This window comes from Choloepus didactylus, chromosome 17 (assembly GCF_015220235.1).
Source record: "Choloepus didactylus isolate mChoDid1 chromosome 17, mChoDid1.pri, whole genome shotgun sequence".
In the NCBI taxonomy this organism is placed as follows: Eukaryota; Metazoa; Chordata; class Mammalia; order Pilosa; family Megalonychidae; genus Choloepus; species Choloepus didactylus.
The window spans coordinates 18,345,510-18,364,545 of record NC_051323.1 but is presented as its reverse complement, the minus strand read 5'-3'; the positions used below and the strand labels follow the sequence as shown (position 1 = coordinate 18,364,545).

At 40.1% G+C, this 19,036-nt stretch overlaps 1 protein-coding gene across 3 annotated transcripts; it reads right to left on the bottom strand.

Annotated features, from left to right (window-relative positions):
- Positions 1–1,698: 1,698 nt before the first annotated feature.
- On the bottom strand, positions 1,699–18,465 carry TPRKB (TP53RK binding protein). 3 transcript variants are annotated; one of them, XM_037807414.1, is made up of 5 exons: positions 17,111–18,465; positions 6,572–6,744; positions 5,677–5,799; positions 4,073–4,249; positions 1,699–3,504 (listed from the first exon to the last, which is right to left on the bottom strand). In XM_037807414.1, exons 2-5 carry the CDS (start codon positions 6,710–6,712, stop codon positions 3,418–3,420), a joined length of 528 nt encoding a protein of 175 aa, XP_037663342.1. In that variant the 5' UTR covers positions 6,713–6,744; positions 17,111–18,465; the 3' UTR covers positions 1,699–3,417. The 3 variants fall into 3 exon arrangements, with proteins under 3 accessions (XP_037663342.1, XP_037663343.1, XP_037663344.1); XM_037807415.1 differs by lacking the exon at positions 17,111–18,465 and adding an exon at positions 12,565–13,109; XM_037807416.1 differs by lacking the exon at positions 17,111–18,465 and adding an exon at positions 8,180–9,752.
- Positions 18,466–19,036: the final 571 nt, after the last annotated feature.

Here is a 19,036-nt window from a genome sequence, read left to right as displayed (position 1 = left end):
CAGCATTAGCAAACTAGAACAGAGGGCAAAATGGCACTTCTCTGGCATTAAAAGTCTTTAAGAATTCATGTCCTCTTCCCCAATAATTCCACTTGGGAAAGAAATCCTAAGGAAATGGAAATGTGTAGAAAGATTTATTTGCAAATAAGTACAAGTGAGAAATTGAGAACATAAAGGTGTAAAAACAGGAGAATGATTATGTATGTGATATTTTACACATCAATTAAAAAGAATGGTCTTCATGGTGATGGCAAGGGAAAAGACAATGTGGGAGAGTTGTTAAGAGCACAGGATCTGAGCTCATTTTGATCTGAGTTTTAATCCTGACCACAGCACTTTGAACTGTGGGGCAGCTTCAATCTCTAAGTTTCAGGCGAAAAGATATCTGTACACTGGAGAGAACTGAGGGTTCCACCTTCACTAAGGGAGCAGACTCAGCATCACCAACAGTGACCAACATTCTGTGCTTCCCAATGAGATGCAATGGAAAGGACACAAAATCATCTGTCCACTGTTGTTGCCCAAAGTATTTAAACTCACTCAACTCATGAAATCTAGATTGTGGGAAATTCTGAAAGACATCTGGTATATGCTTCAAAGTTATTCAATATGACTCCCAGGGAGGAATGTAGACCTGGCACCGTGGGACGGAGAACATCTTCTTGACCAAAAGGGGGATGTGAAAGGAAATGAAATAAGCTTCAGTGGCAGAGAGATTCCAAAAGGAGCCGAGAGGTCACTCTGGTGGGCACTCTTATGCACACTTTAGACAACCCTTTTTAGGTTCTAAAGAATTGGGGTAGCTGGTGGTGGATACCTGAAACTATCAAACTACAACCCAGAACCCATGAATCTCGAAGACAGTTGTATAAAAATGTAGCTTATGAGGGGTGACAATGGGATTGGGAAAGCCATAAGGACCAAACACCACTTTGTCTAGTTTATGGATGGATGTGTAGAAAAGTAGGGGAAGGAAACAAACAGACAAAGGTACCCAGTGTTCTTTTTTACTTCAATTGCTCTTTTTCACTCTAATTATTATTCTTGTTATTTTTGTGTGTGTGCTAATGAAGGTGTCAGGGATTGATTTAGGTGATGAATGTACAACTATGTAATGGTACTGTAAACAATCGAAAGTACAATTTGTTTTGTATGACTGCGTGGTATGTGAATATATCTCAATAAAATGATGATTTAAAAAAAAAAAAAAGTTATTCAAAAAAAAAAAAAAAAAGGACTGTTCTAGATTAAAGGAGACTGAGGTGGTTTGGAGTTTTGTACCTCAGGAAAACATGATCTTAATCCATGCCTGTGAGTGTAAATTCATTGTTACAGGACTTTTGACCAGGTTACTTCAATTAAGGTGTCACCCAAACCGAATGAGTCCAGTATGGCTGAAGTCCTTAAAAGCAAAGGAAATGGGACACAGAGAGGAAGCCACAAGAAGCCAGAAACTGAAAGTCAACAGAGCCTGGAAGAGAAAAGAGAAGACACTGCTAAGTGTGTTGCCATGTGACAGAAAAGCCAAGGAACCCCAAAGATTGCCAGCCAGCCAGCCAGAAGGTACCAACCCGGAAAGGAAGCAAGTCTTCTAGCCTCTGAAATCATGAGCCAATAAATTCCCCTTGTTAAGCCAAGCTATTGTATGGTATTGGTTTTAGCAGCCAGGAAACTAAAACAGATACTAAGAGACATGGCAACTGAACATATTATGCTTTATGATTACATCTTGAATGGGGGGGGGTGTACAGCTTAGGAGTGGGAGAGTACTATGGAGAAAATTTGGGGGAGATTTGAATTTGGATGTATATTAGGTCATATAATTGTATCAATGTTAAATTTCTCAGGCATAACTGATATTGTGGTTATTAATACGTTTTATTCTTTATCTTAGGAGACATGTCAAAGTAGGGTAAAGTATCATGATCTCTGCAATTTCAAATAGCTCAGAAAAAAAGTGTATGTATAAACAGATAGATGGATAGACAGTACAGACAGATGATAGGAGGGAGAGCAAGCAAATGTAGCAAAATGTTAACAAATTTATGTGAAAGGTACATGGGTGTTTGCTGTACTACTTTCAATTACTCTGAAGGTTTGAAACTCTTTCAAATAAAATAGTGGACAGACATCTATTTCCTCCCTTGTAAAATCTCTTAGGGTTGAAGTGAGGACTAAATGAGACGTGCAAATAAACTGCTTAGCACAGGTCCTGAAGTACAGTGAGCACTCAAGAAATGTTAAACATGTACTTGATTATTTAAGATCATAATGGAAGCCACCGCTCCACTTTCTAGCACTTGGAAGGATCATACTTCCCTACCCCTTCTGAAGTTGGTGTGACTTGCTCTGGCCAATGAAACATGAGCTAAGTGACTGGTGGAAGTTTTAAAAGCCACTGGGCAATTTGCAGCATTCCCGTCCAGCTGTGGAGTGATCATGGCGCACCTGTTGATGGGCCATCATCAGAGTGGGTTCCTGAGTCACTACAATGAGTCTTCCTACTGATTCATGTTGGACATGTAGAGTGAGCAAGACAGAAACGTTTGGTGTGTTAAGCCAGTAGGCTTTAAGGACTGTCTGTGATGGCAGCTAACCCAGAGGTCCACAATCTACCACCACAGGTCAAATCCTGTCTGCTGCGTTTATGGTAAATAACGTTTTATTGGCGCAGAGTCATGCTCCTCCTCGTTTATGTATTATCTAAGGCTGCTTTCACACTCAGCAGAGCTGAGTAGTTGCAACAGAGACTGTATGGCCTGCAAAGCCAAAAGTATTTACTATCTGCCCCTTTATAGAAGAGTTCACAACTTCTGACCTAGCTTAGCCACAGACACAATCAAAATATAAACTGAGAAAAGAAAAATATCAAATCATTTATAAAACATAATTCCACACTAGCTATATGACCTTGGGCGAGTTACTTAGTATTTCTATAATCCTTTAGTTGCCTCATGTATAATACAGGAATAGAACAGTGTATACCTCATCAGGTCGTTAGGAGAATTGAATGAATTCTTGTATGAACAACAATTAAAGCAGGATCAGACAAATACCAGAGGCTTGGAAGGGGAATACTGGTGTAGCCAGAAATAAGGGCAGGGATGTGAGCTGATGGATATAGAATCATTAAGGCAAGACTCTAGAACATTGTAAGAATTCAATAAATGTTTGCAATTATTATTCCAATTACATAAAAATAAAATATATTTGAATAGAAACAGAAGGCTAGAAGACAAGAACAAATGACAGTAAAAATCACTATCTTTTAAAATATTAAAAAAGGACTGTTTTTTTTCTTCTTAATGCTATTCCGTGCTTTTAAATTTTTCTACAGTGAACATAGTGACTTTAAAGCCAGGAAAGGAAAATCAATGGTTTTTTAATACTGAAATTTTTGTTACTCTTTCTCACATTTCACAAAACGTCTTTTGTTGACATTCTACAAATGATACCATCCAATACTGTCCCAATATTTTCTTCTTGTGAGGAAAGTTTATATATCTGTAAAAAATAAAGACAAATTATATGACATACTGATATATTTGCATATCATTAATTTTCATTATACAAAAATATAAATACAATTATTTATCATTAAATTATTGGGTTAATAGTATGAAATAACAAATCCCAAATGTGATTAAAATATGCAAAGTAGATGGCAATTCATCACTTAAGTCAAAAATTCCCTTTAAATTGAAGTTATGGTGACAATTCTCAACAGAGATCCAACTTGTTCGAAGTTTTAAAGCACACATCTAGATATTAACATCATACTAAATTTATTTTACATTTTAAATGCAGTACATAAGCTTGATATTTTCAGGCATCACTCTTTCTTAAAGGGAAGAGTGCCTTTGTAAACTAATTTTCTAATTATATTTTACATAAACCTACACCTTCCAGTTCTTTGCATCTATATCTTTCAAGTAATTTTTTGGTTATCACTAACCTTTCCTAAAAGTTCAAAAAAAAAAAAAAAAAAAAGAGCACTGATGATTAATAAGCAAAGAGCATCGACATTATTCCTCATCTATCATGTTCTTTATAAAAATATGGATTTACAAACCTTTTTGACTTCTGTAATATTAGTTATTTCAGGAAGATTTTTCAGAGAAATCTGATGACCGTCTACTTGAGATATTAGATATTCTTGATTTATTTGTTTTTCTCCTTCTTCAATGTAAACAATTAGGATTGAAGTGTCATTTGCTGAGATACCAAATTTTTTCAAAGCCTCTGAAATCTAAGAGGAAAAAAAAAGGCAATGCATCGATATTCCTCATATGGGAAACACCCCCCTCATCTGCCCTCTCCTCTTTAGCCCCATTGCCACTTCCTTGTTCAGGTTCTTATTTTTCACATCCTAATGGTTCTCTCTGCCTACAGCTTTTGCCTTTGATAATCCAATACCAACACTAGCAGGTCTGCCTCTAAAGTAGTCCCTGCTTAGACGCTGCACCTCACTCCTACAGAATCAAGCCCAGACTACTTAAATACCCCCTCCCACTGGCCCCAAGTGGCCTTCCAGCTGAGCTCCTAACTCCTAGCAGTATGAACTGTTTGGGGATCCCTTCATATTTTACAATTTTTTTTTCTGTGTCAACCTTTGTCCTTTGCCTGGAAGGCCCTTTCTCCCACGGTTTGGCTGGTGAACTCATCTTTCAATGACTAGTCCAAATGTCACTTCCCACTGCATCCTCCTCCCTAAAGAATATATTGCTTCCTTATCACTGTTCCCATAAATTTGAATTAATATTCCCATTATATCATTTATTGTTACTTCTGTCTTGTTCTTCTGCCTCTCCTCAAGGACATATCTGTTTCTTCTACCCCTAGAACTGTAACTGGAATAGAGACAAGCTCAAAAAATATTTGTTGAATTGAATTATTTCAAATGATCTCAAAGAAACAATACTTATCTGGTAAATTTTAGTCCAAGTACTGGCAAATTCTACCATACTGAGATGAGTGCATTTAATAAACTTTTCAGTCATCTGTATTTTAAACCATATTACAAGTTTTCTAACTTTCCTCTTGATGATAGTACATTAATATCAATAGCAGTAATACTAAAACCTCATCAGCAAAACTTCAGTCATCTTTTTCTGTGCCACTTGTAGAAATGTCTTTAGCTCAATAGTTTTTATTGAGCAGGTATTACTATCAGTACCTCATACCACAAAATTCTCTTATGCACTGGGTGTGTGAGAGAACATGTGATAAGGGCTGGTCTAGGTACCAGGTAGACAGCTTCTGGAGTGAGGAAAAGACATGGATCCATGGGAAAGGAGTTTATAGGGAGAGTGAGAGAAGTGCATGTTAACACAAAATAGCTACAGCTAGTGTTTTCTTTAGTATTTAGATTTCTGACAACTTCTTAAGCAAAAATACATGAGGATCTTTCTAAGCCTCTATGGTAAGAACAGATAAAACTATCCTCACTCAATTTAGCTAATCTTTCATGTATTTATATGTAAACTGACTCCAAAGCTTGTTTGTCTAGTAAGAGGTACAGCTGAGCCTCAATGTAGTCCAGAACTGTCTTCACTATTATTTCAGTATATTACTAACCACAGGTTTATAGGACTTTAGCCTCAACCCAACATTCAGCAAAACACAGGCTGGTTATCACAAGAACAACAGAAAGCAGGTAAGTAAATTTCATATTACATTGTTATTTGGGGAAAGGTTGAAAATAATTTCAGTAGACAGAGTTCTTGTCTTCATTTTTCCCAGTTTGTAGAGATGAACTGCTTTGTTTGCTGCCACAAGTATCTGAAACGGATCAACAATCTACCAAAGAGAACAAAAAGAATTACACACAGAGATTTGGAGTGCTCTGAAGATGGATGCCCCATTACACAGTAACTCCAGTTATAACTCAGAATGTTTTATTCATCACAATTCCTACAGAGTATATTGCCAAAATTACTATCTCAAGGGCCTGTGGTTCAGGAAATCATAAAATTTTAAAGCTAAAAGGAACTTAGATAAATAGTAAAAAAAAAAAAAAAAATTATCTGTTGAGGGCTAATATGATGGGAACAATTCATATTCTAAACATTTTCCCCCTTATTATTTTAATTCTCAAAACTATCCTATGAAAAAAATCATTATTTTTAAAATGTAATAAATGAGGAAACTGAGGCAAAGAACACCAGAAACATAGTAAACACTATATAAAGGTTAGCTGTGACTCGCTCAAGTCACCGGTGGCAGAGCCGGGATTAAGGCCTGGGAACATGATTCCACTATGCTAATGCCTCCTTCACAGATTTTCTAGTTCAGACCCTCCCTCATTCCACAGATGAGAAGATGGAGACCTGGGAATTAGCCATTATATCAGAGTCAGAACCACAGCCTTTCATATCTCCTTTGGCAGGGCCTGGCACTTCTGCCTCCATTCACTATTAAATTCAAGGTTGCTCTAATATGAATCCACAGCTTTGATGAAAACTTTATACCCGAAGATGACAGAATTTTAGGCTAACCTAGAATATCAAGAAAAATTAAAACATTCTTAAGTGCCCCATATGGCTCATTCATTCTTACACTCTGTACTTACCACTGTAGGATTTATTAATGAACCATTGATAGCACCTTCCATGGCCTTTTTTCTCAACTCTCCAGCATTTTTTACATCTTTAAATAAGAGAAGGGTTACTCTCCATTCAGGAAATAGGTCCAGCTGATGTGTTAACTGCATTTCGTAGGTAAGTAGGATTCTATTGCACAAAACTAAAAAGACAATAGATTTCCTTTGTTTAAAAGTTAACATTATAACTAATTTCATTAACAAATACCCTTGCTACCAATTAAGTGGATTAAAATAACAATTAAACTAGAATTAAACAATTAAACAATCCTACATTAAATTATCCCCGAAGCACATTTTGCCTCCTCAGGAGATATTGTCTTCCTAATCCGGCCGAGCTGTTTTTAGCTTCCTTTGCCAATGCTGGAAAAGAGCCAAGAGAGCTAACTGCCCCTGGTTGTACAATTGAAGCAGGCTCTGATGAGGAGCAGTTTCCACAGGAAACAAGCAGGAGCAGAATATCAGGAATTCTTTGGAACACAAAGTTACTTATGGTATTAATGTCACCACTCCATCTTAACTTTTTTAACTTTCTGATTTACTATTTTATTTATATTTAAGTTGGACACAAATATTAAGAAAGAAAATAAGTTTAAAGAAGAAATTATTACACTTGACCCAAATATATTTATTTAATACATGGAAATTAAGCACAGAGGATCAAATTATTAAATATTCAATAATATTGGCCCTTTTTAAAAGCATAAGCTTAAGAAGGAAAGGACAGGGCACATAAAAAGACATAAAAGAAACATAAAAGACAATGTGAATAAACAGAAAGACATAACCAGATCCTTTAAGTGGAAAAACTAAGTATTGCAAAAATTTGACTTCTAAAACATTTTCAAAGTTTTAATGAGATATTTGGGTGGGACTTTTGATAGATTTATTTTAGCCTTTTATTTGGTAAGTTCCATTTCTAGGACTCTTCCTCAAGGAATCAGAAATGCTGAAATGTCCCTCACATTATGCTAGCAGTGAAAGCTGAACAACCTAACTAGCCAGTAACAGGGGAATGGTCGCCAATAAAGCAACCATTAAAAATTGTGCTCCTGAAGAGTAGTTAATGATGTGTGAAGAAAGCAATAAAATAACATTAAGTAAAACAACTGTATGGAGAATAAAACATAAAATGTGGCCAAATTATAGGGTTGTAAAAAAGGTACACATGGGACCACTCTGCTCAAGATGGCAGGGTAAGGTGCTTCAAGGCTCCATTCCCTCACAGATTTGAACAACCAGCCAGAACTGGCAGAAACATGTTTCTCAAAGCTCCAGAAAACAGTTAATGGACTACAGTAATAGGGCGAGCACCGAATCAAGACAAGGGCCACTTAGAAGTGGCAGGATCGCTGGCATATTGGCTGGCCCCTCCCCAACCCCACACTGACATGCAGAACCAGATGGTGCTCCCAGTGCGGATCCTGGTCGCAATTTCAGAAGGAGCAAGTATTGCTGTGTGGAGGTATGAAGCTGTATGTACCCCAGAAAAGTATGTTCTTAAAGTTAATCCATTCCTGTTTGTGGGGAACCAATATAAGTAGGACCTTTTTGGTGGGGCTACTTAGTGTGACTCACCTCATTCAGGGTGGATCTTAATTCTTTTACAGGAGTCCTTTACAAGAGAATGAAATTCAGACAGAAAGGTTTAAGAGGAACCTGTTGCCTGGCTGTCCCACAGGGGCTTCTTTTCATAACTCCCCAGGGCTGGGTCCACTTTTCCTGGGTCCTTGTGGCTTTTCCTTCTTAGCTTACTCTCGTTTTGGTGGAACATCTTGCACTAACTTCTAAAGAAAGGGATTGCGGAATATAGCTTTAATTCCTTGGATGTATGAACTATCTTTATTCCCTGCTGATAGTTGACAGGATATAGACTTTAAGATTGAAAATCACTTCTCCTCCTCCATAAAATCTGATGTCCAGTATTGCTAATGAAAAATAAAGGTATGATTACAATTTGATTCACTGAACTTTGTGAGTGATTTTTTTTTTGTTTTTGTTTGTTTTAGGGAGCTTTTGGTATCTTTTCTTTATCCTTGGTGTTCTGAAATCTCACAATGATAGGTCTAGGTGAGGCTTTTTATTTATCATGCCGGACAACCCCTGAGCCCCTTTAATCTAAAGATTTCTCTTGCATGTTGGGAAGTCTTACATCATTGCTTGATAATTTTCTGCCCTGTTTTCTCTTTCTGGAATTAACTATTAGAGGAATATTGGACCTCTTAGAATTTCATCTATTTATCTTTTATCTCATATTTTCCCTTTGTCTTTTTCTCCCCTGCTTTCTGAGAGATTTTTCAAGTCCAATCCGTGAATTGTCTCTGCGTTCCACTGTTTTCTCAGTTTGTTATTCTTGTTTTACGTTTCAACATTTCCTTAAATATCTGCTGATCCTTAGTTATATGTTTATTTCCAGGAACACAAGCTGTAGCCTCCCCAGTAGCTGCCTTGAGGTTAGGGTAGGGATGGTAGCTGCTGCATAAGAAGGTGAAATTCACTGATACTGACCAAAATTTACCAGTGTCTTCAACCAGCTCTTCCCTGGCAAGTATTCCACTAGCCTCTAGAGTTCGAAAATAGTGGATTCAGACAGTTCTGACAGTTCAGCAGTTCTTTTGGTGGAGGGACTGATCCCTGGAGCTTCCTACCCTGCCATCTTCTCACAGTCTTCTCCCGCTCTTCTCATTTTCCTGAGATTTCTGAGCCTCTAGCTCTCCAGGATTCCACAGGGTAGACTGGCCTCTGTGGCTGTAGTCCCTGTGCTTGTACTCCAGATTTCAGGGAGTATCTCACAGGTTCCTCCTGCCCTGCCTTCACCCTCTTCTCTGGTCCAGCGCCTCCCTATCCACAATACACTTGGGTCCTGCAACTCATGCAGGCCTCACCAAAGTAGAGCTGTGGCTGCAGAGCCAGGTCACCCCCAGAAACAACTCTGCCAAGTTAACGTCTAGGCCAAGAAAGTAGAGTTGTTCCTGATTTGAAAAATCAGAAGTAGGCTAGAATCAGAAGTCAGTCCATTTAACAAACCTGTATTAAATGCACACATGTGTTAAATGTACTTTTTGGGTACTGATACCTTACTGATGGATAAGGCACGCCCTTGCCCTAAAGAGCCTCGGGGACGGCGGGGAAGGCAGGCACACACACAAGTCAGGGAAATACTATGTGATGGCATTCATGGTTTGGCGCTTATATTCCTCCCATTTTTTTCTTTTCTATCACTTTTAGTATAGAAATTGTCAAGCGTATACAAAAGCAGAAGAGTAGAATGAATTCCCAGGTATCCACTGCCCAAGACCTTCTACCTCCTTCAATAACCTATACTTTTCCTGCTTGAGGCCTTTGCGTACACTGTTCCCTTTGCCTGGAACACTCTCCTCCCACTCCCCCATCCTTCCCCTTTGTTCAACTCCACCAGTTTTCAGCTGAGTGGCTGAAATACTGGGTTGGAAAGATAACTTCTGAGAAGGAAGAAAGCAGTTCTTGCTTTTGTTCTTGCAGTTATTCCAATTTAGTCCCACACATACTCAGTGTGGGATCCCCAAACCAGCAACATCAGCATTGCCAGGGCTCCACCCCAGACCTGCTGCTCATAATCTGCATTTTAAAAATCCCAGGAAGCACTGATTTAGAATAAAGAAGCACCTCTGGCTTGTTTCTAATGAAAATAGAATGTGAAGCTTATTATGCCCAACAGGACTAATATCTGTACATTAGCATTAATATTGGACAGTTGGGGATTCTTCTAAATGCATTATGGTGGCCAGCCTCCCATTTGGTTTTTTGTGCCAAGTCATACATCTCTAGCTATGCCTTAGCAGAGGAAAAGTCAGGGGTCTCTGATGACATACTCCTCATTGCTTTATAAGGGCTTAATATCCAGAAAATATAGAAAGCACTTACAACTCAACAATAAAAAAACAAACAACACAGTTTAAAAAAAAAAATGGGCAAAGGATTTGAATAGACATTTCTCCAAAGATACAAATGGCTGATAAGAATATGAATAGATGCTCAACATCTATTAAAGAAATGCAAATCAAAGAAATGCAAATCAAAACTACAATGAGATACCACTTCACACCCACGAAGATGGCTCTTATTAAAAAAATAACAAGGGCTGCAGTGAGGATGAGGAGAAATAGGTACTGTTTCCTGTTGTCAATGGGAATGTAAAATGATGCAGCTGTTGTGGAAAACAGTTTGGCAGTTTCCCAGAAAGTTAAACATAGAATTACCACATAACCCAGCAATTCCACTTCTAGGTCTATGCCAAAGAACTGAAAACAGAGACTCAAACAGATATTTGTGCACCAATGTCCATAGCAGAATGGCAAAAGGTGGAAGTAACCCAAGTGTTCATTAACAGATGAATGGATAAACAAAATGTGGTATATCCATACAATGAAATATTATTCAGTCATAAAAAGAAATGAAGTTGTGATACACGCCACAACATGGATGAACCTTGAAGACACCATGTTGACTGAAAAAAGCCAGACACAAAAGGACAAAAATTAGATGATCTCTCTTATTTGACATATTTAGAATAAGCACATTCATAGAAACAGAAATCATAACTGTGGTTGGCAGGGTAGGGGAAGAGGTAAACGGTTAGTTATTGTTTAAAGGCTATAAGTTTCTGTTTGGAATGATGAAAATATTCTGGAAACAGTGGTGAGTTAACACAATATTGCCAGTATACTTAATGTCAAAGAATTGTTCACTTAAAAATGGTTAAAATGATTTTTATGTTACGTATATTCTACCACAATAAAAAGTAAAAAACAAACAACGGGGTACAGAAAGATATAATCAATATGGTCCCAACCATACAAAAAGAAAAGATAAACACAAGAAAAAAAGACATGAAGGAAACACAAACAAAATGTGGCCATCTTGGGTAGTAGAATTATCGGTGATTTTTACTCTCCTCCATATAGAAAGAAACCATTTCACTGTGGATGTTCTGAATTTTCTACAATGAACATATAAAATAAAATGATTACATATAATCAGAGAGGAAAGAAACTTTTTGTGGTTTTTGCTTTTACACTAGGGGGAAAAGAACCCTTAGGAAATCTCAAAATAGTCTGTTCTTATCTACCGTAATTCACTAACTTACTCATGCCAGAAACTCAGAATCATCGTTGGTCGCCTCGCTCTCAATAAGTCCCATATCTACTCCATAAAGTCCTGTCAATTTTAGCTCTTTTATATCAATTTTAATCCGTCTACTGCCACCCACCATAAGTTACCTTCTCTCATCTACAAGCAGTAGCCTCCCAAGAGGTCTCCTCACTTAGCGTTCCTCCCTTCCCATAATCCAACCTCTGTCGGCAGCCAAAGGATCCTTTCACAACGCAAATCAAATCTTGTCGTTCCGCTACCCTGTGACATATTTCTAACTTTATGTCACAGTGCTCCAGACTCTATGATCTGGCCCCCACCCGCCACTTTGTTTCCAAGCACTTTTTTTCCCTGGCCAGGGATCTTTGCTACCGCCGCACCGGCCTTCCCTCAGCTTCAGGTCTCCAAGCTCTCTCCCGCCTCGGAGCTCTCGGACAGGTAGCTCACCTCTTCCCTCACCTCTCTGCCTACCTTCAAACTCCCCTTTAAGAGTCCTTTTCCCAGGGCGCCCAGAGCCCGGGGACTAGATTCCCGATTATACGAGCCCCTTTTTAGCCCTTACTCCAGCTTTTAAAAATCCCGCACTTGGTTTTATTTCTTCTCCCTAGACTGTAAGCTAATGAAAGCACCGAGTCTAACATTTTGGTGCGCTTCGGGGACCGGGCCTCAGTAGACTCGCTAAACACTGGATAAGGGAACCGCAACTGTCGTCCTCAGAAAAACAGCGCTGCCCCAGGTCTGGGTCGGGCTCTCCCGCTCCCCCGCCCTCAGGCCTACCCTCCCTCCCCTGCCGGCCCTGCCAGCCGCGCCAGCCGCGACCCGGGAGGACTCACCGTCCGGTCCCTGGTCCGTGTGAGTAAGTCTCCCCCTCGGAAACAAAGCCCTCAACCGCCGGAAGTAAGGCCGCAGCGGCGCTCCATCCCCGCCCTCCCCGAGTCTGTTTCCGGCTAGGGCCGCTTGTGGTGATTCCTTGTTTTCGGCTTCAGACACTAGCGGCTTCTGGCTGCTCTCCCGGCAGCCACTCGGCTAACCCCTCCTCCCCAGCGTGAAACCCATCAGCGGTCGCGAAGGAGAACCGGGAATGAGTCCGTCTCTTCTGGCGAGGGAGGCAAAACGGATCCGTAGCCCAGAAGCTGAGGTCTGCGTTTGAGTCCCGACTTTGTCCCTACCATTCCTTGGGCTTTGGATGAGACGTACTCAGTTTGTGCCAGTGCAAAGAAAACTATTGACCAAGATGAGCTCTACAGAAGTTTCCGCCGCTTGAGATTCCAGCGACTCAGTTTGCTTCTTGCTGTGGGAGTGGAGGATTCCTTGGAGCGGATCTCGCCCGATGATTCGCATCGTAAATTTATGACAGTACATATTGATGAAGTCAAGTTCTTCCTTCATCTTGCAGGCTCAGAAATCTCATTTGCCATCCCTGAATATATTAGCCTCCTAGAGAGGAGGTAGGTAATCCCAGTGTCGGTTGTACAGATTATTTTCAATCTTGTTTTTGGTGGAAAATCTGAACCCTTGAAGAGTGGATTTAATTTTTACTAACAACCAAAAGCCATATAAGGCCAGATCTAGTTTTAAAAAGTCTGATAAAAGATTAGGTGTGGATATTAGATAAAAGAAAAAGTCCATTTTCTAATGTGTCTCGCAAAGGAATTCTAAACCAATCCTCAGTAGGGCCTTTAAGGAACTTGGCGCTTTGGTCTCCACCTTCTTCTCCCACCTCTTATCTTCCCAAACCTAGTGCCGATTTGCCTTGCTAGTTTATCTCCAAACACCGCTGATGGTTCCTGGTTTTTGTCTTTCATTTCTGACTTAAAGAATAGTCAGGATCATGATTGGTAAGTCAGAAATGAAAGTTAAAAACCAGTAACCATCAGATAAAATGTCACCTCAGGGAGTTACCCCAGATACCACCTCTACATGTCTCTTTAATGGCATTTTCCCCCCTTCTTGTATTATACTTATTTATGTCTTTTATATTTTCTCTGCCAAGTGATGGCTCTTTCTTGTCTGTATATCTTCTTGAGTGTGTACACATTTGGGCTTTACCCAGAAGTGCTCAATATATATATACTTCATAAATGAATATATACTTAAGGAATGAATGGTGGATATAAATCCTAGTGTTTCACCTTCAACTTGCATTCTACATGCTCTGCTGGCATGATCTCATCCTCTAGCCCTTCAACTCTCAGCCATAAGCTGATGTTTCCCATTGAGCCCCCAGCATGCACTCCCAACTATTTATTGTACATCACCAGGATGTCCCACAGGCATCTCTACATTTCTCAAAATAAATGTATTTCCCCCTACCTAAATCTTTCTCTCCCCTTACCCCATCTCAGGTAATGGTATCACCACATGAAACTACCCAGGCATGAAACTACAAACCTCACATACAGCTTTTGCTTTCCTACTCTTACCTCCCAAATCCAACTGGTCACCAAATCCGGAATTGTCTTGAGTCTAGCACCTTTTTTCCATTAGTTCATTGATGAGTGGATTTCCCCTCCCTCACTTTCGGCCCTCATCACTTACCTAGATTATTACCCTGTTATGTAGTGGTAAACATGACAGCCAATCTGTATGATTTCCAATCCTGGCTACACCACTTACTGTGTGACCCTGGGAAAATTACTTAAACCTTTCTATGCCTTGTCTATAAAGTGGGAAAAAAAATCCCACAGGTGTTTTTGTGTGTGTAATTTTTATTGAAGTAAAACAAAAGACCCCAAAGTACACAGATCAAAATACACACCTCAATAAATTTTTACAAAGTATACACACCTCTGTAATCAGCCTCCACATCAAGAAACAGAAGACTACGAAAATCCCAGAAGCTTCCTATTGCCCCCTTCCAGCTTCTAACCCCACTGAGTTTGGGGAGGGTTAAATGAGTTAATATAAGTAAAGCACTTAGAACACTGTAGGCACTCAACAAGCGTTAGCTATTACTGTTATTTCATTAGCCTCTCTTTGTTCTCTCTGTCTTCAGTCCATCCTCCATATCACACCTATTTAATTTTTTCACCCTGATTTCCACGACTGAAGACTACCAGAGAAGACAGAGTATCCCCTGTCCTTGGGGATGTCACAATCTAGGGTCAAAATGACACACAGTAATATATCCTCTGTGAGTGCTTATGACATATTTTGTACCAATTGAGGGAGAGACTGTGGTAGCCATACCCATAGCAAGACATAGAAACAGCAGTTTTTGTCCTCTGATCCAGGTAGGGATTCAAGAAGAGAAAATACCATAAGGCAAATGAAAAATAAAATATTTCTAAAATAAATATGGATAGCCATTTTCTCATTTGAGCCTCAGTAGTTTTGTAAGGTAGTAAATATCATTACTTCTTTTTTACAGTCATCAAACTGAAAGGCAAAGAAAATTAAAATGTCAGAAAATTTGCCCGAATTCCTTAAATAGTAGATTCAGTTTTCAAATTCAAGGTCCCTGATTTTATATTCCTTGGTCTTTGTTCTAGGACATTCCAGTAGTTCAAGGTTAAACATCCAAAACAATGGGATATTGAATTGTAAATATCATTTCAATTTTTTTAAAGAAAACTCAGACTATCCAGATCCTGCTTCAGCCAATAATTTCCCCTGCCATCCCTAGAAGCACCTGTACTTCCTCTATCATAGCATTCATTACACTGCATTATGATTGCCCAACTACCTGTCTGTCTCCCCCACTGCTGTGCTGTCCAGAATGGTAGCTACTGGCCACAGGTGACTACTTAAATTTAAGTAAAATTTCAGTTCCTTAGTTGCACTGGCTACATTTTAAGTGCACATCTGGCTTTTTTCTCTGTGTTGTAGTTTGCTAATGCTGCTGGAATGCAAAACACCAGAGATGGATTGGCTTTTATAAAAGGGGTTTATTTGGTTACAGAGTTACAGTCTTAAGACCATAAAGTGTCCAAGGTAACACATCAGCAATCGGGTACCTTCACTGGAGGATGGCCAGTGGTGTCTGGAAAACCTCTGTTAGCTGGGAAGGCACATGACTGGCGTCTGCTCCAAAAGTTCTGGTTTCAAAAATGGCTTTCTCCCAGGATGTTCCTCTCTAGGCTGCAGTTCCTCAAAAACATCACTCTTAGTTGCACTTGGGGTATTTGTCCTCTCTTAGCTTCTCTGGAGCAAGAGTCTGCTTTCAATGGCCATCTTCAAAATGTCTCTCATCTGCAGCTCCTGGGCTTTCTTCAAAGTGTCCCTCTTGGCTGTAGCAGCTTGCTCCTTCTGTCTGATCTTATATAGTGCTCCAGTAATTTAATTCAGACCCACCCTGAATGGGTGGGCCAACACCTCCATGGAAATTATCCAATCAGAGTCATCACCCACAGTTGGGTGGGATGCATCTCCATGGAAACACTCAAAGAATTACAATCTAATTAACACTGACAGGTCTGCCTACACAAGATTACATCAAAAATAATGGCATTTGGGGGGACATAATACATTCAAACTGGCACAGTGCTACTCTAGATATTTAGTTGGTTTTTCTTTCCTGTTCAACACTGACCTCATCTACTCTCAGGCTTCTTCTCTCTATAAATTAAGGTGCAATTGGGCAGTTTCCTTAGTATGCACTTCCTGGGTATCCTGGAAATGAACATGAGCTGTTTTCTTCATTTTTTCATTCAACAAATTTATATCTAGTGCCTATTTTATCCAGGCATTGTTCTCGGCACTGAGAATAAAGCAATGGGGAAAAAAAATTCCCTTCCTCACGGAGCTGTAGGGAGATGGGCAAATAACAGATACAGGTTGTCGGGTAGTGATATATACTATGGAGAAAAATAAAATAAGAGAAAAAAAAGGGGGAGTGCCAAGCTGGGGTATTGCTATTTTGAATAGAATGGTCAAGTCCTTTTTTCTCACCAAAAAGGGCCTTTTGAACAGTAACTGGAGGAGATCTGGAAGCAAGCTCCATAGATATCCAGGAGAGCAACATTCCAGGGAACGAGGAGAGCATTCAAAGGCTCTGGGACAGATGTGGCCTTGGCTTATTTAAAGAACAGCTAAAAGAACAATGTGGCTTGAACACAGTGGGAAAATATATATATATATGTACATGCACACAAAAGACTAGTCTCCAGACTATATAAAGAACTACAATTCACAAATAAGAAGAAAAACAATTTAACAGGTAAAACATTTGAACAGACACTTCACAGAAGAAATGCAAATTTAAAATATGAGATACTACTATACACCCATATGATGACTAAAATTAAAAAGACTGACAATACTAAATGTTGTTAAAGATTTGTAACAACCGGAACTCTCATATATTGCCAGTCTGAATGTAAAATGGTATAACAATTTTGGGAGTTTGGCAGTTTCTTAAAAAGTTAAATGTCCACTTACTTTATCCAGCAGTTTCACGCCTCGGTATTTATCCAGGAGAAATGAAAACATGTCCACTGGAAACAACCTCCAGTTCATCATCATGTCATTGGATAAACAAATTGTGATAAATTCATACAATGAAATACTTCAGCAATAAAAAGGAATTGACTATTGACACTTGAAACAACATGGATGAATCTCAAAAACATAATGCTCAGCAAAAAAAAACCCAAGAAACTAAAAGTACATTACTACTTTCAGGAAGATAGCAGATTAGGAGAGGCAGAGCAAAATTCTCCATGAAAAGAATAGACAAAGAGCAGAAAGCAATCCAGAACAGCAATTCCAGAACGCCACCAGCTGAGCAGGGACTTCCACACCAAATAATGGGGACCTAGCTGGAGAGACAGAGAGACTGCATTTGTAAGCACTGCTGAGTATGTTTGGCCTGGACTGCTGCTGGGGACTGGTGGCTGGAGCCAGCTGACAAGAGCAGGAAGGAGCAGATACCCATGCCCCGTGCACCCTTCTCAGCAGTTGGCTGGGAGATAACCCTTTGTGCTGGAGACTGGCAGCTGGAGCCAGCAGACGGATGCAAAAGGGAACAGCTTTCCACACCCCATGCATCCATCTCAGTGGTTGGCTGGGAGATAACCCTTCACAGCCCTGCCACTGAGAGCTCCCGTGTGGGAACTCGGGATTGGGTGGATTTGTGGTGACCACACTCACTCTTCCTCCATGGAAGCCCATGGTGTGCACAGCTGAGAGGCAAGAGCATTGCACAGAAACTCCAGGTGCCCCTCCCCAACCCCAGGGACTCACAGCTGCATGGAGGACAGGGACTGCAATGCATTTGAGCTGGAAGATGAGATGCACAGCTCCACAGCCCCAGAGTGGTCCACTTGGAGCCCTGGGAATTGCCAGGACTACTGTGCCCTTGAGCAGACTCCCTGCTGATGTGTACAGGGCCCACCCCTCTCCTACAAGGCTGGAAATCGCAAGTGCACATGGAAAACTGGTGTGCTGATTGGATTTACATCAGCTTTGGACCCTGCCCAGTGCACAGACAAATTTGGGGGAGAGCTGGCTTGAGGGTAAGAGGTGGCTCAAAAGTGCCATCTGCTGGTAGAACAGGGAAAGTTGTTAAAGATGTGTAACGACTGGAACTCTCATATATTGCCAGTCTGAATGTAAAATTCACTCCACCAAGCTGTAGTTTTGCCAATTAATAATATAAATGGCAAATAATCCTGTATTTCCTAAAATAATCTTACCAAGATTAGCAAATGCTCCGAAGCCAACAAAAAATCATAAAGCACCTGAAGAACCTAGAAGATATGGACAAGCCAAAAGAACAAACTAAAAAGCCAGAAGAGACACAAAATTTGGAGCAATTAAAGAAATACACACACATCTCCAAAACAACTTCAACGAGATGGTTCAAGACATAAAGGACATCAAGAAGACCCTAGAAGAGCATAAAGAAGAATTTGAAAGAGTAAGTTTAAAAGTAGCGGTTCTTCACAGCCTAACGTGGACACAATAATTGTAATAGTCCCTAGATTGTAAGCTCTTACAGCAGTTAACTCTATCCCTGAATTGTAAGGCCTATCTCTAAACTTTGAGATGCTGATCCCCTAGCATATGTTGTTACAAACATTGGGACTGGTGGTTTGATGTGCTGAGCCCTTGAGTATGGGACTTGCCCTTATGAAGCTCATTACCACAAAGGAGAGTCTAAAGTTGTATCTAATGGTGCCTAAGAGTCTCCCCCTGAGTACCTCTTTGTTGCTCAGATGTGGCCCTCTCTCTCTCTAACTGAGCCATCTCGGCAGGTGAACTCGCTGCCCTCCCCCCTACGTGGGACCTGACTCCCAGGGGTGTAAATCTCCCTGGCAACGCAGATTATGACTCCCGGGGATGAATGTGGACCCGGCATCGTGG

Excerpts from the sequence above, each read along its gene's own strand:
- TPRKB (XM_037807414.1), bottom strand. The coding sequence starts at position 6,712 with ATGCAGTTAACACATCAGCTGGACCTATTTCCTGAATGGAGAGTAACC. Across the intron at positions 5,800-6,571 it reads CATTAATAAATCCTACAGTG|ATTGTTGATCCGTTTCAGAT; the intron begins GTAAGTACAGAG and ends TCTCTTTGGTAG. Across the intron at positions 3,505-4,072 it reads ATATTACAGAAGTCAAAAAG|ATATATAAACTTTCCTCACA; the intron begins GTTTGTAAATCC and ends TATTTTTTACAG.